At 38.0% G+C, this 15924-nt stretch overlaps 1 protein-coding gene across 8 annotated transcripts in view; it reads left to right on the top strand.

Moving 5' to 3' along the window:
- Nucleotides 1–15924, top strand: part of Marchf1 (membrane associated ring-CH-type finger 1) — an 803111-nt gene that overhangs the window by 322212 nt on the left and 464975 nt on the right. The window contains exons 3-4 of one of the 8 annotated variants that reach the window (XM_031339952.1): nucleotides 4376–4584; nucleotides 4884–4904. The exons of 5 other annotated variants lie outside the window; for them this stretch is intronic. In XM_031339952.1, the coding sequence (XP_031195812.1) occupies nucleotides 4486–4584; nucleotides 4884–4904 (120 nt within the window). In that variant the 5' untranslated portion in view covers nucleotides 4376–4485. Of the gene's footprint in view, nucleotides 1–4375; nucleotides 4585–4883; nucleotides 4905–15924 lie in introns of those variants that run through there. 2 more of the 8 variants (XM_031339955.1, XM_031339954.1) reach the window with 2 other exon arrangements.

The raw sequence follows: 15924 nt of genomic DNA on the forward strand, positions 1-15924 counted from the left end.
TACAGAGACTTCCTAGCCCTCTGGCTCTGCTGATCTTTCTGCCTTATCTTCCTTGATGTCCCCTGAGACTTAGGTGTAGGAATTGTGTCGGTTTAATTCTTGTTGCCAAGTGTATTTATTCCATGGCTGCTGCATTCCTTCACTAATGTTAGAAGCTGCTTCACTGGGGTTCCAACATGGACTGAAGGCCAGCACCTCTGCAGAAATCACTTCAGTTCCTCAGAGTCAAACTGACACTCTTGAGACTTCCAATCAAGTGAGCTTAGCCATTGTCAGATCCTTGGACATTTCACATAGTGCTTGGCTTTCTCAGCACTTTTATGGCTCAAGGAACACTTCGATGTTGAACGCCTGTAAAACCAACATGACATGGGCACATAAGTTCTGCTACCATCTTGAGATGTATCCTACCTGTATTTATCATAGCCACAGAAGTCTCTGATGGATCTGGTAAAACAGTTGGATTGTCAGGAGGTTGTTTTAAATTAGAAAAGAAATAAAAACAAGTGCTACTATAACTATAATTCTGTGCCAGTTCTGCCGCTAGCTTCCTGCATGAGTTCCTTCCCAGGATTCCCCTGATGGTGGGCTGTGATCTGGAAGCTGAAATAAACCCTTTCCTGTCCCCAGTTGCTTCTGGTCAGTGTTCTTATCATAGCCCAGGAGAAGTGAACTAGAACAAATGCCTCTTTTATGTCATTTGAATAATGTCTTCTCTTACTCAGGCCTCCTTCTTTGAATCTTATGACTTCTCATTGTTGATGTCACCTCTGACATTTGCACTTTGTATTTCACTTATTTTTAAACATTAGTTGTTGATCTAGGCTTTCGTTTGTAAAAATTGATAAACTTATACAGGTCAAATCTCCATAAGGGCCCAGTAAATTTCTTGGCCATAGAAACTGTGTCAAAGTTGTTCACATTTCCTCTTCCTCATTCACTCCTAGTATGGTGGGAAAACACAGCAGATACCCAGCACGTGTGCATTGGATTGAGTTGTCAGTCTGTCTAGTGTGTTACGAGATGTGTTCCTGCTTCCCTGTCTTTAACTGATATTTTATCTCCCTTCCTTCTTAATTGCTGTCATGACAATTGCCCTTAATTAGCCTTAACGCCCCTTTTTCCTCTTTGGATTTGGTAAAGACTGGGATGGCGCTCAAGGTAAAAGATCAAAAGCACTGTTTGCTTTGTTTTTCTTTTAAAAGCCTAAAAGCTGCAAAGCAGAAGTCTGGTGTGTGGGGAGTGTCGGTGATGGTGCTGAGGTCTTGAGTGCTAGTGACTACAGTGCAGAAGGCAGAGGTGAGCAACGCGCTGGTGTTTCCAAAACCAGAGGCTTAGAAGTCAGAACACAGAAGGAACACAGACATCTAGATATTCTTAGGAAACTGTGTCCAGACAACATTGAGCACATCAGGACTGCTTCATCAATAATTATAATACAAAGTTTTCCCAGGGCTCAGTTTACATATCTAGAGTGTGTAGTATTGTAAGAATACCTGTTAGCTGAAAGACTCATCTCTGATAGTGTGACCATGGTCTGTCTATGGTTACCACACAGCTGCTGGGTATATGGCTCCTCCTTTACTCTCTGGGGTTAATGATTGTATAATCTGCCTAGACTCCCATAGGAGAACTGCAATCCCCAGAATTCCCTGAGCTTTTCAATTGTTACACAAAATATTTGCCCCAGAGACTTCATATTCCGGCTGGAAAGTATTTCAGGCACTGCCTGAGGAATGGCACAAGTAAACATGCATCACAGAGAAAAGCTGGTGACGGTTCCAGTGTTCCAAGTCAGACAAATATTAAAGTGAAGTGTTGAAACACATCTTTTTCTGCCCCAATAACAACCACAAAACTTTATCTCAGTCTTTACAATTCTTAATATAAGCTTTGATAAACATTTATTCATTTTTCTTCACTCTAAACATTTGATTGAAAAGATTTAGCAGACAGCCTCTTGTCTAGTGTGCAAAACATTCTAAGATATAATTTTTCCCCCGAAATTCAATTTGTAATCTAAATTTCAGGATAAAAGATAGCAAATTGAAGTAGCTCAACCATGTAAGTCAAATTAACTTAAAATTTAAATCGTAGTTTAAAAGAGTTCACAATAAACAAAGGATCTCCCTACATGCATAATGAGGTGCAGGATTAAGACAGACACTTTGTTAACTCAAGCTAAAAATCTCCTGTAACTTTAATGGAATATTTTAGAGGAAAGTGCTAAAGTCTAACTTTATCTGGAAAATTGCCTTGGCTGTTGCTAGAAGCTTCTCCAGAGTAAACACTGGCAATATGATTTTCTTAAAGAAGTTTATAATTTACATTTTAGTATTTGTCACATACTATTAGATTTATAGACTTCCATTTCCAATGTCCTCTTAATTAAGACTGTCCTGGATAAAGGGATTAGCAATTGCTTTTAAAGTAAGGATGTGTCCTTCCTAGTTACAGGTCACAGATGTGACTCTTAAACCACAGCAATGCTTAACCAACATCAATTTAAATTCAAATGGATTATTTTTTTAAGACTGTTTCTTGTTCTGTATCAATCAGGCCTCTGAGCTCCTTCCTCCTCTTCCTCCCTAGTGATGGAAATAAGGCCAGATGGGTTTGAGAGAGGATAGCCCTTGCCTAGTCCCTTCACTCAATCTTCTGTAGCTTACCAACTTTCTTTGCAAGCTGAGACGGGCAATGAGCAGAGTCCAATGGCATAGGACTCCATTGCCTGTCTCCATTTTCAGAAAGTATTCAACCACAAGATACCTTCCTCATCAGATTATGCTAAGCTTTCTTCAGTGCTGGACTAGACGGTTCTGAAGGTTCTGTGTGTAGAACTCATGGGTGTCTTACCAAAAGTCCATCTTAGAAGCTAGTCATAGCCTTGATGAATCCAAATCCATAAAGGAGTCTCAGGTTAACTAGGCTTTTGAAAATCTCCTCAGATGGGCTAGACAGAGAGCAGAGGAGTGAAGCACATGAAGGTCACTAACTTGGTAAAAGGAATCCATACTAGGTTCACATTTGAAAATACACAGAAGTGTTTATTTCAGTGGAAATGTTTAGATTAGAAACAGTGTTTATTTTGGGACAGTCTTTCCTCAAGTCTTTTTACACTATTGTCAATGACAGGAGCTATCTCTGCGACACTTCTTCTCTGTCCTGAGTTTAATCAAACTGTAAGGTCATGTTAAAAATGACATTATTAATATGAAATACAAAGATAGCTGGAGATGGGGAGCAGTGACCAACAAAGATGGTCTCGTAGGGACTGTTTTCAAAACTTTTTTGTTTTGTTTGCACTTTGAAGAGTAGAAATTCTGATTTATTTTCTCCAAAATCATTTTATCCTCCTAAGAGGACATGGAGTCCTTAGCAGAAATGGCAAGATCTACTCCAGAGAGCACAGGAGTTGCCTGTAAGCAGGAGTGAGTGCTGCCTGCTGGGTAGTTTTTGTGCTTTTGAGAAAAGGGTGCAGCTTCCTCACTTGTGGAACTGGCTCCCGAGATGCTTAGCTTACCTGTTTCCCCATTCTGTTCTGCTCCTGCTTGCCCTCTGTCCCCCATCCACATCCGTGACCAGCCACTCTCCCCTCAGTCCCCAATTCCTTCTTCTTGGTCCATCCCCTCTCCTGTCTTCCTCTCTTTATCTCCTTTTCTTTTCACCTTTCCCCCTCTCCTGTCTCTCCCTCTTCCTCCTTCTCCACGTCCCTACCCCTGCTTCTTCTCTCTCTTTCTCCTTCTTTTCATCTCTTCCCACTCCTTTCTTCTCTATTCCCTCTTTCCTTTTTCCCATGTCTCCCTCTCCCCTCTGTTTCCTTTCTCTTTGTGTCTCATCTAAAGCCCTTCACTCCTGGCAGCTCCTTTGACCTAAGCAGATTACTGTGGCTGCATGAAGGGCACACACACGCTGCTAGCCCACCCTTTCAAGGAAGAGATTTGGATCCAAATCGGACACTAAGCTTCTCAGCCTTCTGCTTCTTTACCTCGTCAGCAAGATGCACGTCTCTGGGTGCTCCACAGACTCCTAGGGATCTGGGTAGAAACAAAAGCCTGTGTCAGTCGCTGCAAATGTGGGAGTCTGTGCCATTAAAAGGAGCAGTTGTTAATAAGGGCCCGTGAGACCTGGGTTTCCTTGGTTTCCATGACAGTTATTAGGTACGGTAGAAATTGAATTGTCTCCCATGATGCTCTTAGGGGAGGGGGATGCATGAGTGACAAAGCAGTGCAGTTATGACTTGCAGTAAATCGTTCTTTTGAGAATGTAATACTACTTAGGTTATCTCTCTTACATATTTTTACAATTTTCCTTTCAGTGTGTTTGGCCACTGCTGTACAGTGTCTCAAACACTATTTTCCTCCTTTTTATTTAGATCCAAGTTTGGCAAAGCAAGGATATGAACAGTTCTGCAGGTGGGCTTCTCAGGGAGAGTGAAGCCGTAAGGCATCCAATCAGGGTTTGGCCACCTGCAGCCCAGCCAATATGCCCCTCCACCAGATTTCTGTAATCCCAGCCCGGGAGACAGCCAGCAATGGGAGAAGTTCAATGGGCAGAAACAAAGAGAAGAACAAGGAAGTTGAGGTAAGAGGAGGTTTGATTTGACACAATAAGAGAGCCCACCCCAGCCAGCTCCGCACTGTCAGTACAACAGGATGTAGCGCGGTGAAGAGCAGCTGGCTTCTAGCTCTTCGTGTGTGCTAGGGGACCGGGAGCAAATCATTTCGTGTGTGACTAAGGAGCTTATAAAATTTAACCTCTATTTTCTGAATGAAACAATGAACCAAATCTATAAAGATTCTCGCTGCCTGATAGACTTAAAACTTCTGCCTCTTTTGCTAAACTCTTCAGAATCTCCTTTCTCTTTTGTGCGGCACAACCAGGAGGTCCTGGCTTGGTTGCAGGTACTACTGTTGTTCATTTTTGGAATTGTTTATGCTAATTCTGTTCAACTCTAGCTGGAGAGTTTGAAAATAACTTTCTTCACAAAGCAGCAGATCTTCCTGGGCTAAGAAAGCTCTCATATCTAATGCGCACTGAAGTAGTGTTTGGGGATCCACTGTTCTCCATTCCTTATGACTTGTGTATGGGATTCTTGACGTGATCTCTGCTCATTTGCATTTTATTCAAGAACGAACTGTTTAAAACTTAACACAGTCTATAATATTCTCTATAATACATCCAGGATGTTTTCCGGCAGGGCGGGGGAAGGGGGCACGGGATTGGCAGCCCTTCCTTTAAGGTTAAGCTGCTTGAAAAATCAGATGCGAGGAACATATTTCAAAAGGGTTTTTAAAAAGAGACTGAGCAGAGTCAAGGGTATCACATGAAATTATTATAGGTACAGACATGAGTGGAGTTAATGGAGAATGTCAAGTGGGCAGGCAGAGCACGCTATAAAACTGTGAGCACCTGGGAAGCTGAGGCTGGAAGTTTCTGAGTTCAAAGTTATCAGGGGCTTCAGGAGAAAATGCTGTCTAATAAACAAATGAAAGAAAAAAGGAGACTAAGGTCTGGAATCCTCTACACTATTTTAATTAATTCCAAGATTTCATGTACATATCTTACCTCCAGACCCGTAACAGATATTTTTATTATTATTAGTATTACTATTACTATTATTATTATTTCCTCAAGGAGAGTTGCTGAGGACAAAGGCAGCAACAAACACAAATAAAGCAAAATGGCAAATAGAGTGGGATGCCAGTGTCAGGAATAAAATAAGCTTGATTATATCTCCAAATGCCAAGTGCATTTACAGTCACTGCCCATTGTATTTGACCTGGTTTTAAATGTGTCAGTCAAAAGCAAGGATGTCATCAGAACTTACAGCCAACTTCTGGAGTTCTCTGACTAGTTCATTGTAGACAATGCTTTCCTTTTGGAAGTTTCCTCGTCAAATACAAATCATGTGTCCTTGAAACTGAAATATCTTTGTTAAAATAATGAATCAGTATAATATGACTTGGAAATATTTTGGGGGATATGACTTTCTATGCTTTGATAATGTGATTTTTGGATTCCAGTACTGTTTCCTCAGATTTGAGGAATGGAGAAAAGGAAGGAGAGACAGTGATTAATTCCAAAAAGATGAGATGTGAAAAACAAGATTTGCAAATGTGGCTCGTTGCTGTTGAGGATAGAAGTCAGTGGATATGTGTGATATGGACGGAGGAAAACTTGGTGTAATGACGTCAGGTGGCAACATTCACACATTGGAATTCAGAATGATCTGGGATGAAAAGTCTGAGGCATGGGCAGGATGATTGTTATGGGTTTCAAAACAGCTGGCCAGTGCAGTGAGTTCCAGACCAAACTGGCTAGAGTATTGAAAACAGTACTGATTTACTTCCTAGACTCCATCAGAAATCCGCTGTTGATTTCTCCTTGGTATGAGTTGGGATAGCTGGCATGACTTCTGTGACCTTTGAAAATCAAAAATGTTTTCCTTTCTATCAAATAAATGTAAATGTATTTATTCTACCTCATGGTCATAATCTCCATCTCCATCTCTTCACATCTCCATCTCACATCCAACCAACCTCTGTTTGTGCTCACCTGTCTCCTCCCAGGGCAAAATCCCCTTTGTATTGTGACTGAATGGGATGGGTCTACCCAAATACTGGCTGAATATGAAGTCAATAAAGAGAGCCAGGAATCAAAGCAGTGGAAAGACATTTGCAATGTGCAGTCGATGAATGGAGCACTATTGGAAATAATTTGGAAAGTAGTATTCTCTAACAAAGACAGGATTTTTAATGAGGAAAATTATGTATCTTCATACAAGGAAGACTCATCAAATGGAGCAGCAGGCTCATCCCAAGCATCTGAATTTGAGGTCATAACCACATATTTAAAAATGGTGGAGACCACTGCCTCTGAACAGATTATTATCATAGTTAGAACATTTAATACTGAGTCACCTAAAAACTCAGGTGAAATAGCTGATTTCTTTTTTGACTTTCCCAGACAGCCCCAGCTAAAGCTGGAAAGAAAGTGAAAGCCCCTGTTCCTGAATGTGGTAATAGTATTTAAAATTAGGCTCAGTAAGCGTTTTGAAAAGAAAATGATGAGAGGAGAAAATGAAATTTTAAAGGGAGCTATTCTTAAGTGTTGGATTGAGAGGCCCCTTTTGGATTTCAAATGCATCTTGTTTCTTTATACAATGAAATTAGAAGTTTTTGTTTAAAAGCACATTAAAGTTTTCTTGAAAATGTAGAGGATATGAATTGCTTCATTTGAGAAACTAAATAGTCTTAAAGTGTCACAAATGCCATTTAAGTTGGATAATTTAAGATACCTTCATCCTGCACATTAAAAAATAAGGTTATTACTACACAATGATTTCTACATGTATGAACAGTGGCTCCTGTTCATGGAGGGTGACAGGCCTCCTGTGAACAGTTCCTGACAATGTTCCTGTTCCATTGTTGACAATGGAACAGTATCCTTTAGGGTTCCCTAAACTCATTCTACTCACTTTAAAGTTAGTCCTGGAATCCATCTGCATATTAAACAATTGATATCATTTCATAAATAGAGATTTGCTTAAGTGTAAATCAACTTAGTCTTCCTTCCACAAAATACTCAGAGATTCTGGAATCTCTAATCAATCAATATTTAATTAGATATCAAAATTTTGGTTTTGTTTTGATTTTTTTGGTCTTGTTACTGATGCTAGATTTTGCTTTGTTTTGTGGCAGAAAATAGAAAATGAATGTTGAAATGGTTTGTTTATTAACTCTTACAAGGTTGTAAAAACTAATTAACAGAATAATATTCAACTATTCTAAATTCAACCTTTATAGTGAACTTATATTTTGATGGACGTTATATGACATAAAGGTCCATGTTTTGTATGTTTGGTTAACTATACTGGACCTGCAAAAGCAAAATAATATATTTTCAGTGTTAGTCAGGTTAGTGTCAAGTGTGTATGAATCTTCCAGAGGCTACAGTTCTAGGTTGCTGGAATGTTTAAAAGCGAGTGCCACAATTGAACCCAAAAAAGAAAAGAAAAGAGAATTTGAAGTTGGAAATGTGTAGAAGGGGTATAGAACTTGGAGAGGAAAAGTGAGGGGGAATCTGATCAAATTACATTGTATGAATATACAGAATTCTCATGGAGTAGAAAAAAATGTAGTAGTTTAAAAACAAAAATCATGTATGATATATAATAAATAAAAATTATGGTTTAAGAGAAGAGCATTTGCATTCTGGGCACCTGATTTTCTTAGTACAAACAAGGTTGTATTAGCACACTATGCATGACTATCACCACAGATCCCCTGTTATAAAGTAGACATACATGGATTACAAAATCATAGGCACAATACAACACAATTTATGAACTTCACTAATTTATATCTGGATATACAGATGAATATGTAAAACTTAGCAGAAAAAGGCTTGTGTGTAAGCTCCAGAGAGTTCTAGAAGGGAAGCCAATCACAAGACCCCCTTAGCAGCCCATGGTTAGTTAGTGGCTTGCTTAGGAGAGGATTTGTTTGTGCCTGAATGACACCAAGACCTTGAGGCCCCAGCAGGGAAGGTACCTTGCTGAAGGAATGCACATATCCAGAGTTAGATTGCTTTGGTTGATGTTAGAGGTTGATGCTTCAAGTTACCTTTTGTTGCGTTGTCAGTAAACAACTTTGTTTCTATTAATCTATACTTTCCTTCTTATACTAAGGTTACTTATTAAGCTTTATTATTATTACCAATTATGTTTTGAGATTTTCATACGTGAGTACAATATATTTTCATCATACCCATTCTCTCTCTTTCCCCAGCTCCTCCTAAGTCCCCTAAACATCCCCTTCTAAATTAATGCCCACTTCTTTTATAATTATATATATACATATATATATGTATGTGTTACACATATAGAGAATTAAACATACAGATTATATATGTTATAATTATAACATATTAGAAGATTAAATATAAATATATGTATTTATATATACATATAAATAATATATACTCTAGTAAATATATATATAAATTATATATGTATATATATGTGTTATATATACATTATATTCTAGTAAGTGTTGATCATATGTATGAATGTATGTAGGCCTGACCACTTAGGCATGTAGCCACTTGACATGGGCAACCTATCAAGAGGCTCAGCTCTGACTGATGAAAGCTGCTTCTCCGTCTGTTGGAAGCCACCCACTTGTAGCCCTTCTCCTTGGGCTCAGATCTCTTGAACCCTTTTCCCTTCATGCTGAAGTGTTTACTGCTGTGGTTCTGTTCAGGCAACCATATTGTCAAGAGCTTATGGGCTCAGAATCTATATCATGTCCAGAATTTACTATTTTGTAGCAGTCTTCCTGGTCCTCTGATTCTAAACATCTTTCCACTTCCTCTTAAATTTTAGTTAACTAACGTTATAAATCTGGCCTCTAGTACAACTGTTTCTCACAAGAATAGTGGATTTATTCAGTCAAATGTTTAGCTGATATTTCCTTCTCTCTATCTAGAGATTATGATTGTGTAAACTTTAGTGTTTATTGGTATGTACCAAAGCTTTAGAATATTTCCTTTATAATTCATAACTCTATGGGACTTATAGGCTCATATCCCTAGGAGTCAGTCTGACAGACAGGTGCTCAGCATGGTCACATTGAGGCTATTGTTACCTGATCCACTCTCTCTTCATGCTCATAAATCCCTTAGTAGGAGAGTCATTTGGGAACTGCTAACTGGTGTCTTGTTTACATATGTGTCATGTGATCAAATTATAAAGTTTACAAGTTGCAACTAGTATTGAAATAAATACTCCCATTGAAATTTAGGAAATGTGATAACTATGGTAAATAATAATGCATAGTAGACTTTAGAAGTCAGGATATTGGGATCAAAACTAGAGGCTTTATCAAATAGGACCTTAAAAATTGTTATTCCTTGAAGAAGCTTTTGTTTTAAAAAAAAGGAAAAAAGTATTTCCCTACTTGAAAATAAGTCTAAAGTTTTACTAGATGTCATTAAAAAAATAAGTTTATTTTTTTCCTGTTATCATTCCTATTGCCATTCGTAGGCTTGGTTTACTTTTCACATGACTAAGGACAATTATTTGAGAGGCTATGTGGTATAGAAAAAAAGGCTTCGTTATCACAATAGCTGATGGAAGTCTGTCACCCGTCTTGCTAGACAGCTGCTTAGGGATAATTTATAATGGAATTGTATGGTCAAAGACTGGTGGGTGCCTTGTCACAAGTGCTGCCTTTGGCCACATGGTGTGCATCTGATTGGCTAGTCATGAGTTCTACGAATGTTGAGAATGAAGGGTGTCATTTTTGCTCACCTGCAATACCTAACATGTTCACAATGGACAGGAGCCTTGAAGCCCTCTTACTGATCACCTACCCCATAATAATAAAAGAAAACATTCTTCCCTTGATTACAGTGGAAGATAAGGAAAGATGAGGTTGGACAGTGGGAAGGCAGCAGGAGATCTTATCTGGAGGTTTAGTTGTGTTGCTCTGACAAGAACATGTTGTTGTTGTTGTTGTTGTTGTTGTTGTGCTTTCCTCTTGGGTGCCCAGGCAATGTTTCTACTAAAAGGCCAGTCTGGCTCAGTGGGAATACAGGAAATGGTGAAGACTCATTTTTATTGGGCATATGATGATTTTGCTATGCTTCATCCTTTTTTTTCTCATAGTAACAGCAGAAGCTAGAGAGACAGTCTTCTGCCTTTCTCAGCCCTGAGGTTTGGGATGAGTTTAGATGAACTTAAATCAAGCATTATATTCCAATAGTTTGTGGTGGTATCTGGTTTAGTCATGGATACATAAGCCTACCACTCACTAAAAGAATGACAAACATTGAACTTTTAATGACTTTGATGTAAAAGAGGTCTTGTGTTTAAAACTTATTTCGATTCTGGAATAGACTTTCTTTCTTCTTATGGATGTTCTGTGTGCAGAATTCAGCTTTGGTTCTGAATGATATGAGGAAGTCCAAGGGAAAACTGAGATGCTAAAGATAAAGGGAATTAGGAGAGCAAGAGGGAGGGGAAGAAGGGAGAGATAAGAGGGTTGTTCTGGGTTATATCACTTGAGCTAGTGGTTAAAAAGTAACCCTTGTTCAAAACTACAACTCTCCAGGGAATGATTCAAATATCCTTTATTATCATCATTTTTTAAAGTTGGTGTTACTTGCTTACAACACAAAGGTCTCTGAACAAGTTTGCCAGAATACAGTTTGCAGTCATTTTCTGCTTTGTAACGCATAGGGTGACTGATTTCCAAGTTTGGTAATAGCTGGCATCTGGGTGAAATTTTCACAAACATTAATTTATGAATGGTGTATGCTGCGAGCCCATTTAACTAGAGAGTTTGGGTTAATGTTCTGTATAACCAAATGGAATCCATGTTCAGCAGGTGTGAGCATGACACTGTAGGGAGACTGCCAAGGGGTAAAGAGGCTAAGTCTCTTTCTCGTTTCTCTAGATGAACACTTTCTCACTACTATCCTAGTCCAAACTGAGTATTAGAGGCTCATGTGCTTAGAATGAATTCTGCTGTGTACGCTAATAGTGTTAAAATACTTTTTAAATGATGAAAACCAACCAATTTCCATATTATTATTTGCCTTCAGCAATGAAATTAGCATAACACACGCGATTTTTCTTGTTTAAAACAGATGCTGTTGGCAATTGCATTAATAAGGAAGATTGGATAACATTTTATCGACTATCAAATGAGAGTGATTAGTTATTTATTGACATACCCTGGTCAGTAGTTTTGAAAGTGTGGTCTCAACTGGCAGGTAGCTTACTCAGACACTTGCCTAGTATGAGTCTGAAAAAGTCTTAGGATACAGCCACAGCCTACTTAGTGAGACAACAAGTGGTCACTGTGTGAAAGATTGTTGAACAAAACTCTTTAGGCAGAAGAGTCTTGGCACCTGGGAAGAGCAGGTGCAGCGGCTGCTGTGGATGTTTTATTAATAAGAATTTTAAGAACCTGCTGATTAGATAACATTCACCTCAGTTCTTTGCAACACAAAGGAAGCACAGACAATGCCAATCTAGATTTAGAATCCTTCCATTGAGATGCCAGTGAAGGGGAGGGACCCATAGTCTGAGCATTGCCTTCCCACAGCTCATGCATTGGAATAGCACACTGAGCTACTTGCCAGCCTTCATAAACTCCAGGTGAGGATGCGAAAGGACATCTATCCTGATCCCCATTCTTCTTCCTGTTTCTGCATTCTGGTAAAGAACTGAAAGAGGCGTGACAGGAAGATGGGGCTGCTGATAAGATGTTGCTCTTAAAGAAGTTAAAGGAGACTGAAGAAAAGGACTAAGTACTCCTGGATGCTGGGTGACAAGCCTCTCATTTTTCTCCTTGATTGTCCCATTCATCAAATCCTGCAAATCTGTAACAAAAGCAAGAGTGACAACAGCAGTGGGTTTTTTTTTTTTTTTCACCCAGCCAGCACCAATGAATGCACTCTTTCTGGAAAAAAAAAAAGCAACAGTCTTCAAGATGTCTGCTTTGGATGTCAACATGAACAAAGAGGGGATTTGTATTTTTTTCTAGGGGAAAAACTGGCACCAGGAAGCCACTGGGCAGCAATGCTGCGGGACTCTGAAAGGGAGGCATTTATGAAACTCAGAAAGCAAACATTTACAAACTGAGGCACTAGATATATGCTTATACATAGAGTCTCTAGAGGTATAAATTATTCTTACCTGAAAATCTAAACAAATCTATGCTAGAACAAAATCTTTGTGGAGGTATATGGCCTTGAATGCTCAGGGTTGAAGAAGGTCTTAGAAGTTTAGGTCTGTAACAGAGTTTTACTTTCTAACTTCACTCAAGATTAATGATGATAAATGTAAATAATATCTGGTAGATTTGCTGTCATGATATTACAACACAATAACTATTTGAACTCCAGCATATGTTTTGTTAGGACCCTCAGATGTGTATAATCATTAACTATACAAGTCAAATTGGAGTTTCTTCATGATTTGTAAGATGCCATCTCTGTTGTTATTAGCCATGTGCTCACTGAAAGCCTTATCTATCACTGTCATTGTTAATTCCGTATGACTCAGGTGTTCTGCTAAGGAGCCCAAAGAAAGTTGAAGAGCACCTTCATGCTCATGTTACATGTTACATACTACATGATTGCATATGCTGAAAGGCAACAGGGTGAAACAATTAAAAAGACTCACCTAGAAGAAGATTAACTAATTGCAAGACTTGTGCAAGGGTCTATCTCTATGCTTCCATTGCCACAGTTTTCAATAGTGATAAATATGAGGACCACATTATAAAATTAAGAAAATTAAGATGACTCATGGAGAAAAATCATGACATGTGTTTGATCACTAGAACCTGTGATGGAACCCATTGTTCTTTGAACCCCACATGTACATTATAGCATATACACATTTGGAAGCACACACATATGAATAAATATTCAGAAATAATAAATAATAATTTTATATGCAAATATGAGAACTAAACTGAGTCTCTATTTCTAAAGAACTGAGAGACTACATTTGGAGAAAACAAATGATTAATTTTGAAAAAAATCGAAGTGTAATTAGTTATTTAATTGGATTACATTTTATCACATAGTTTACTCATAATAAATAATGACATAGCAATTAATATTTTCTAGTTTGATAAAGAAATATTTAAGATTAAATGGCTCTGTACTTTGTAATTTTTTTATTAGGATGATAAAAGTCAGTAATAATAAAAAGACTACTTCTTTGATATTTGAAGTTTCCTAAACTGACATCCGCCTGAACAGACTGTGTATGACTGTCTTAGAAAAAGAAAATCCATTCTTATGGCTTTTCTTGCTAACTTGACATCATCCTCATACCCACAGAACCAAGAGTTTTCTGGAAGCAAGAACATTCATAGACAAGGATACTACCATTTACTTCAGCTGCATGTGCTTATTTCAAAATGTTCTTTACTTATGATAACATTGTTCATCTCTTCCTTAAATGTTCTGCTTCATTAATATCTACTATTTTAATAGTTCTTTTTAATTGTCTTCATATCTAATTAATAAATGTTCTTGGTTGACTTTTTTATAATTTCTTTAGGTTTTATTTAAAATGAATTTATGTATAAATGTAAAATGATGACACCAGATTAGGAAAGCTTGTGGAGAGCTTATGAATAAAGTTATTTTTGTGAACTTCAAGAATGATGAAACTTGTTTTGTAGTTGTGATGGTCAGTTTACTCAACTTTACACAATGTAGGATCATCTGGGGAGAGTCTCTATAAGGAATTATCCAGCCAAGGTTTGCTAGGAGCCAAGTCTGTGGAAGACTCTCTTGCTTGTATTAACGCATGTGGGAAGACTAGCATACTGTTGGTAGCACACACCTCTGATAATAATACATTCACAAAGGTTCCTTCAGCATCTGCTTGTGGTCTGCTCCAAAATCAAGATATGCATGTTGCTTTTACAGCACTATCATTTTTAGCTACTCTATAGTTCTGTTATAATTCTTGTTGCTTTGTAAGAACTAACTTCAAATTTTGGTGCCTTTGCATAAGGAATCCTGTGTCTCTGATTACAGCATGGCAGTAATGAAGGAATGACAGACCCAAGGATAGTATCTCTGTTCCATGTAGATATGGTCCTTATCCAGAAAGTCTCCAATCATTTGATAGTTTGCTCATTCATCTATATAGTACAGTGGTTAGAAAAAAAATGACAGGACTGCCATATGGATTATCTATACATATCTGTTTTGTGTCACATCACTTCCACACAACATGATGATATTAGGGTAAAAATAACTGCTTCATTAAGTTTTAGACTTCAAGGACGAATGTTGTAATAGTAAAGACTGTATTAGTGATGCTTCTACTGCTGTGAACAAATGCATGGCAAGAAGCAACTTAAAGGAGCCTTTCAGTTTTAGGATACACACTCTATCATGCCGTACAGTGGAAGGATGAGACAGATGCTCACACTGTCTCTATGGTAATAAAGAAAAAAGCATGAAGTGGGGCTAGTCTATAAAACCTCAAGGTCTACTTCCTAGCAACCCTATTGTAATTCCAGTGGGTGTTCTTACCTTCAAGAGGCACCACAACTCTCCCAACAAAGCACTGCAGGCTGGAGCCCCAGTATCGTAAGCCTATGAGAACATTTTTCACTTAAGCTGCAATCAAGGCTGGACTGCATCAGCTCTTGTGATCAGCTCGCGGAAGTATAGAGCTTTCACCATTGGCTAAAATAGTTATAAAGCTGCCATATCAAAAGAGAGGGGGTATAATACCTCCTCCAGAAGAAAGTAATACTAAATAGTTTAGGATCATGTTTCAGGTTTTAGGATGTAGGTTCTTTCACTTTCTAGGCCAGGAATTTTAGTTCTAACAATCTGTGATACTATCTCTAAAGATACCTAATAGCAGGCAAAATCATGGTACAAGCCAGAGGGCATGTTCAAAGCCACCGCATTACCGTACTTTTCTTCAAATGTCCTATTCAGATGATATTTTTTTTCAGCATTCTAGAGCTTCTGGAGGAAAATTGACTTCTATTTGAAGTTACTTATCTATTCAGCATATATTTATATTTGCCAATAAGAGCCACACTTTGGGGTGAGGACACCATTGAACAAGAGAGACATCTCTTGTTCCTCACAAAATGTAGGATTTTTTATTATGTTTATCAGAATTCTTATTTGCTATTTTCATCACTATGTCCTTGATTTTTAATGCAAAAATTTATTTTTAACATGGTTACTCTGTGTGATATGGTACATTCATTTCAACAATCACTCTGATTTGTCATTAGCCTTCAAAATTGAAGCTCTTGGATGTTGTGTATCCTTTTTTTCATGAAGCTTTCTTTTGCCGATGGGAGACTATACAAGATAATGCAAACATCCTTAAAAATTACTTTTCCATTAAGATTG

The sequence above is a fragment of the Mastomys coucha genome, unplaced genomic scaffold (genome assembly GCF_008632895.1).
Source record: "Mastomys coucha isolate ucsf_1 unplaced genomic scaffold, UCSF_Mcou_1 pScaffold22, whole genome shotgun sequence".
Lineage (NCBI taxonomy): Eukaryota > Metazoa > Chordata > Mammalia > Rodentia > Muridae > Mastomys > Mastomys coucha.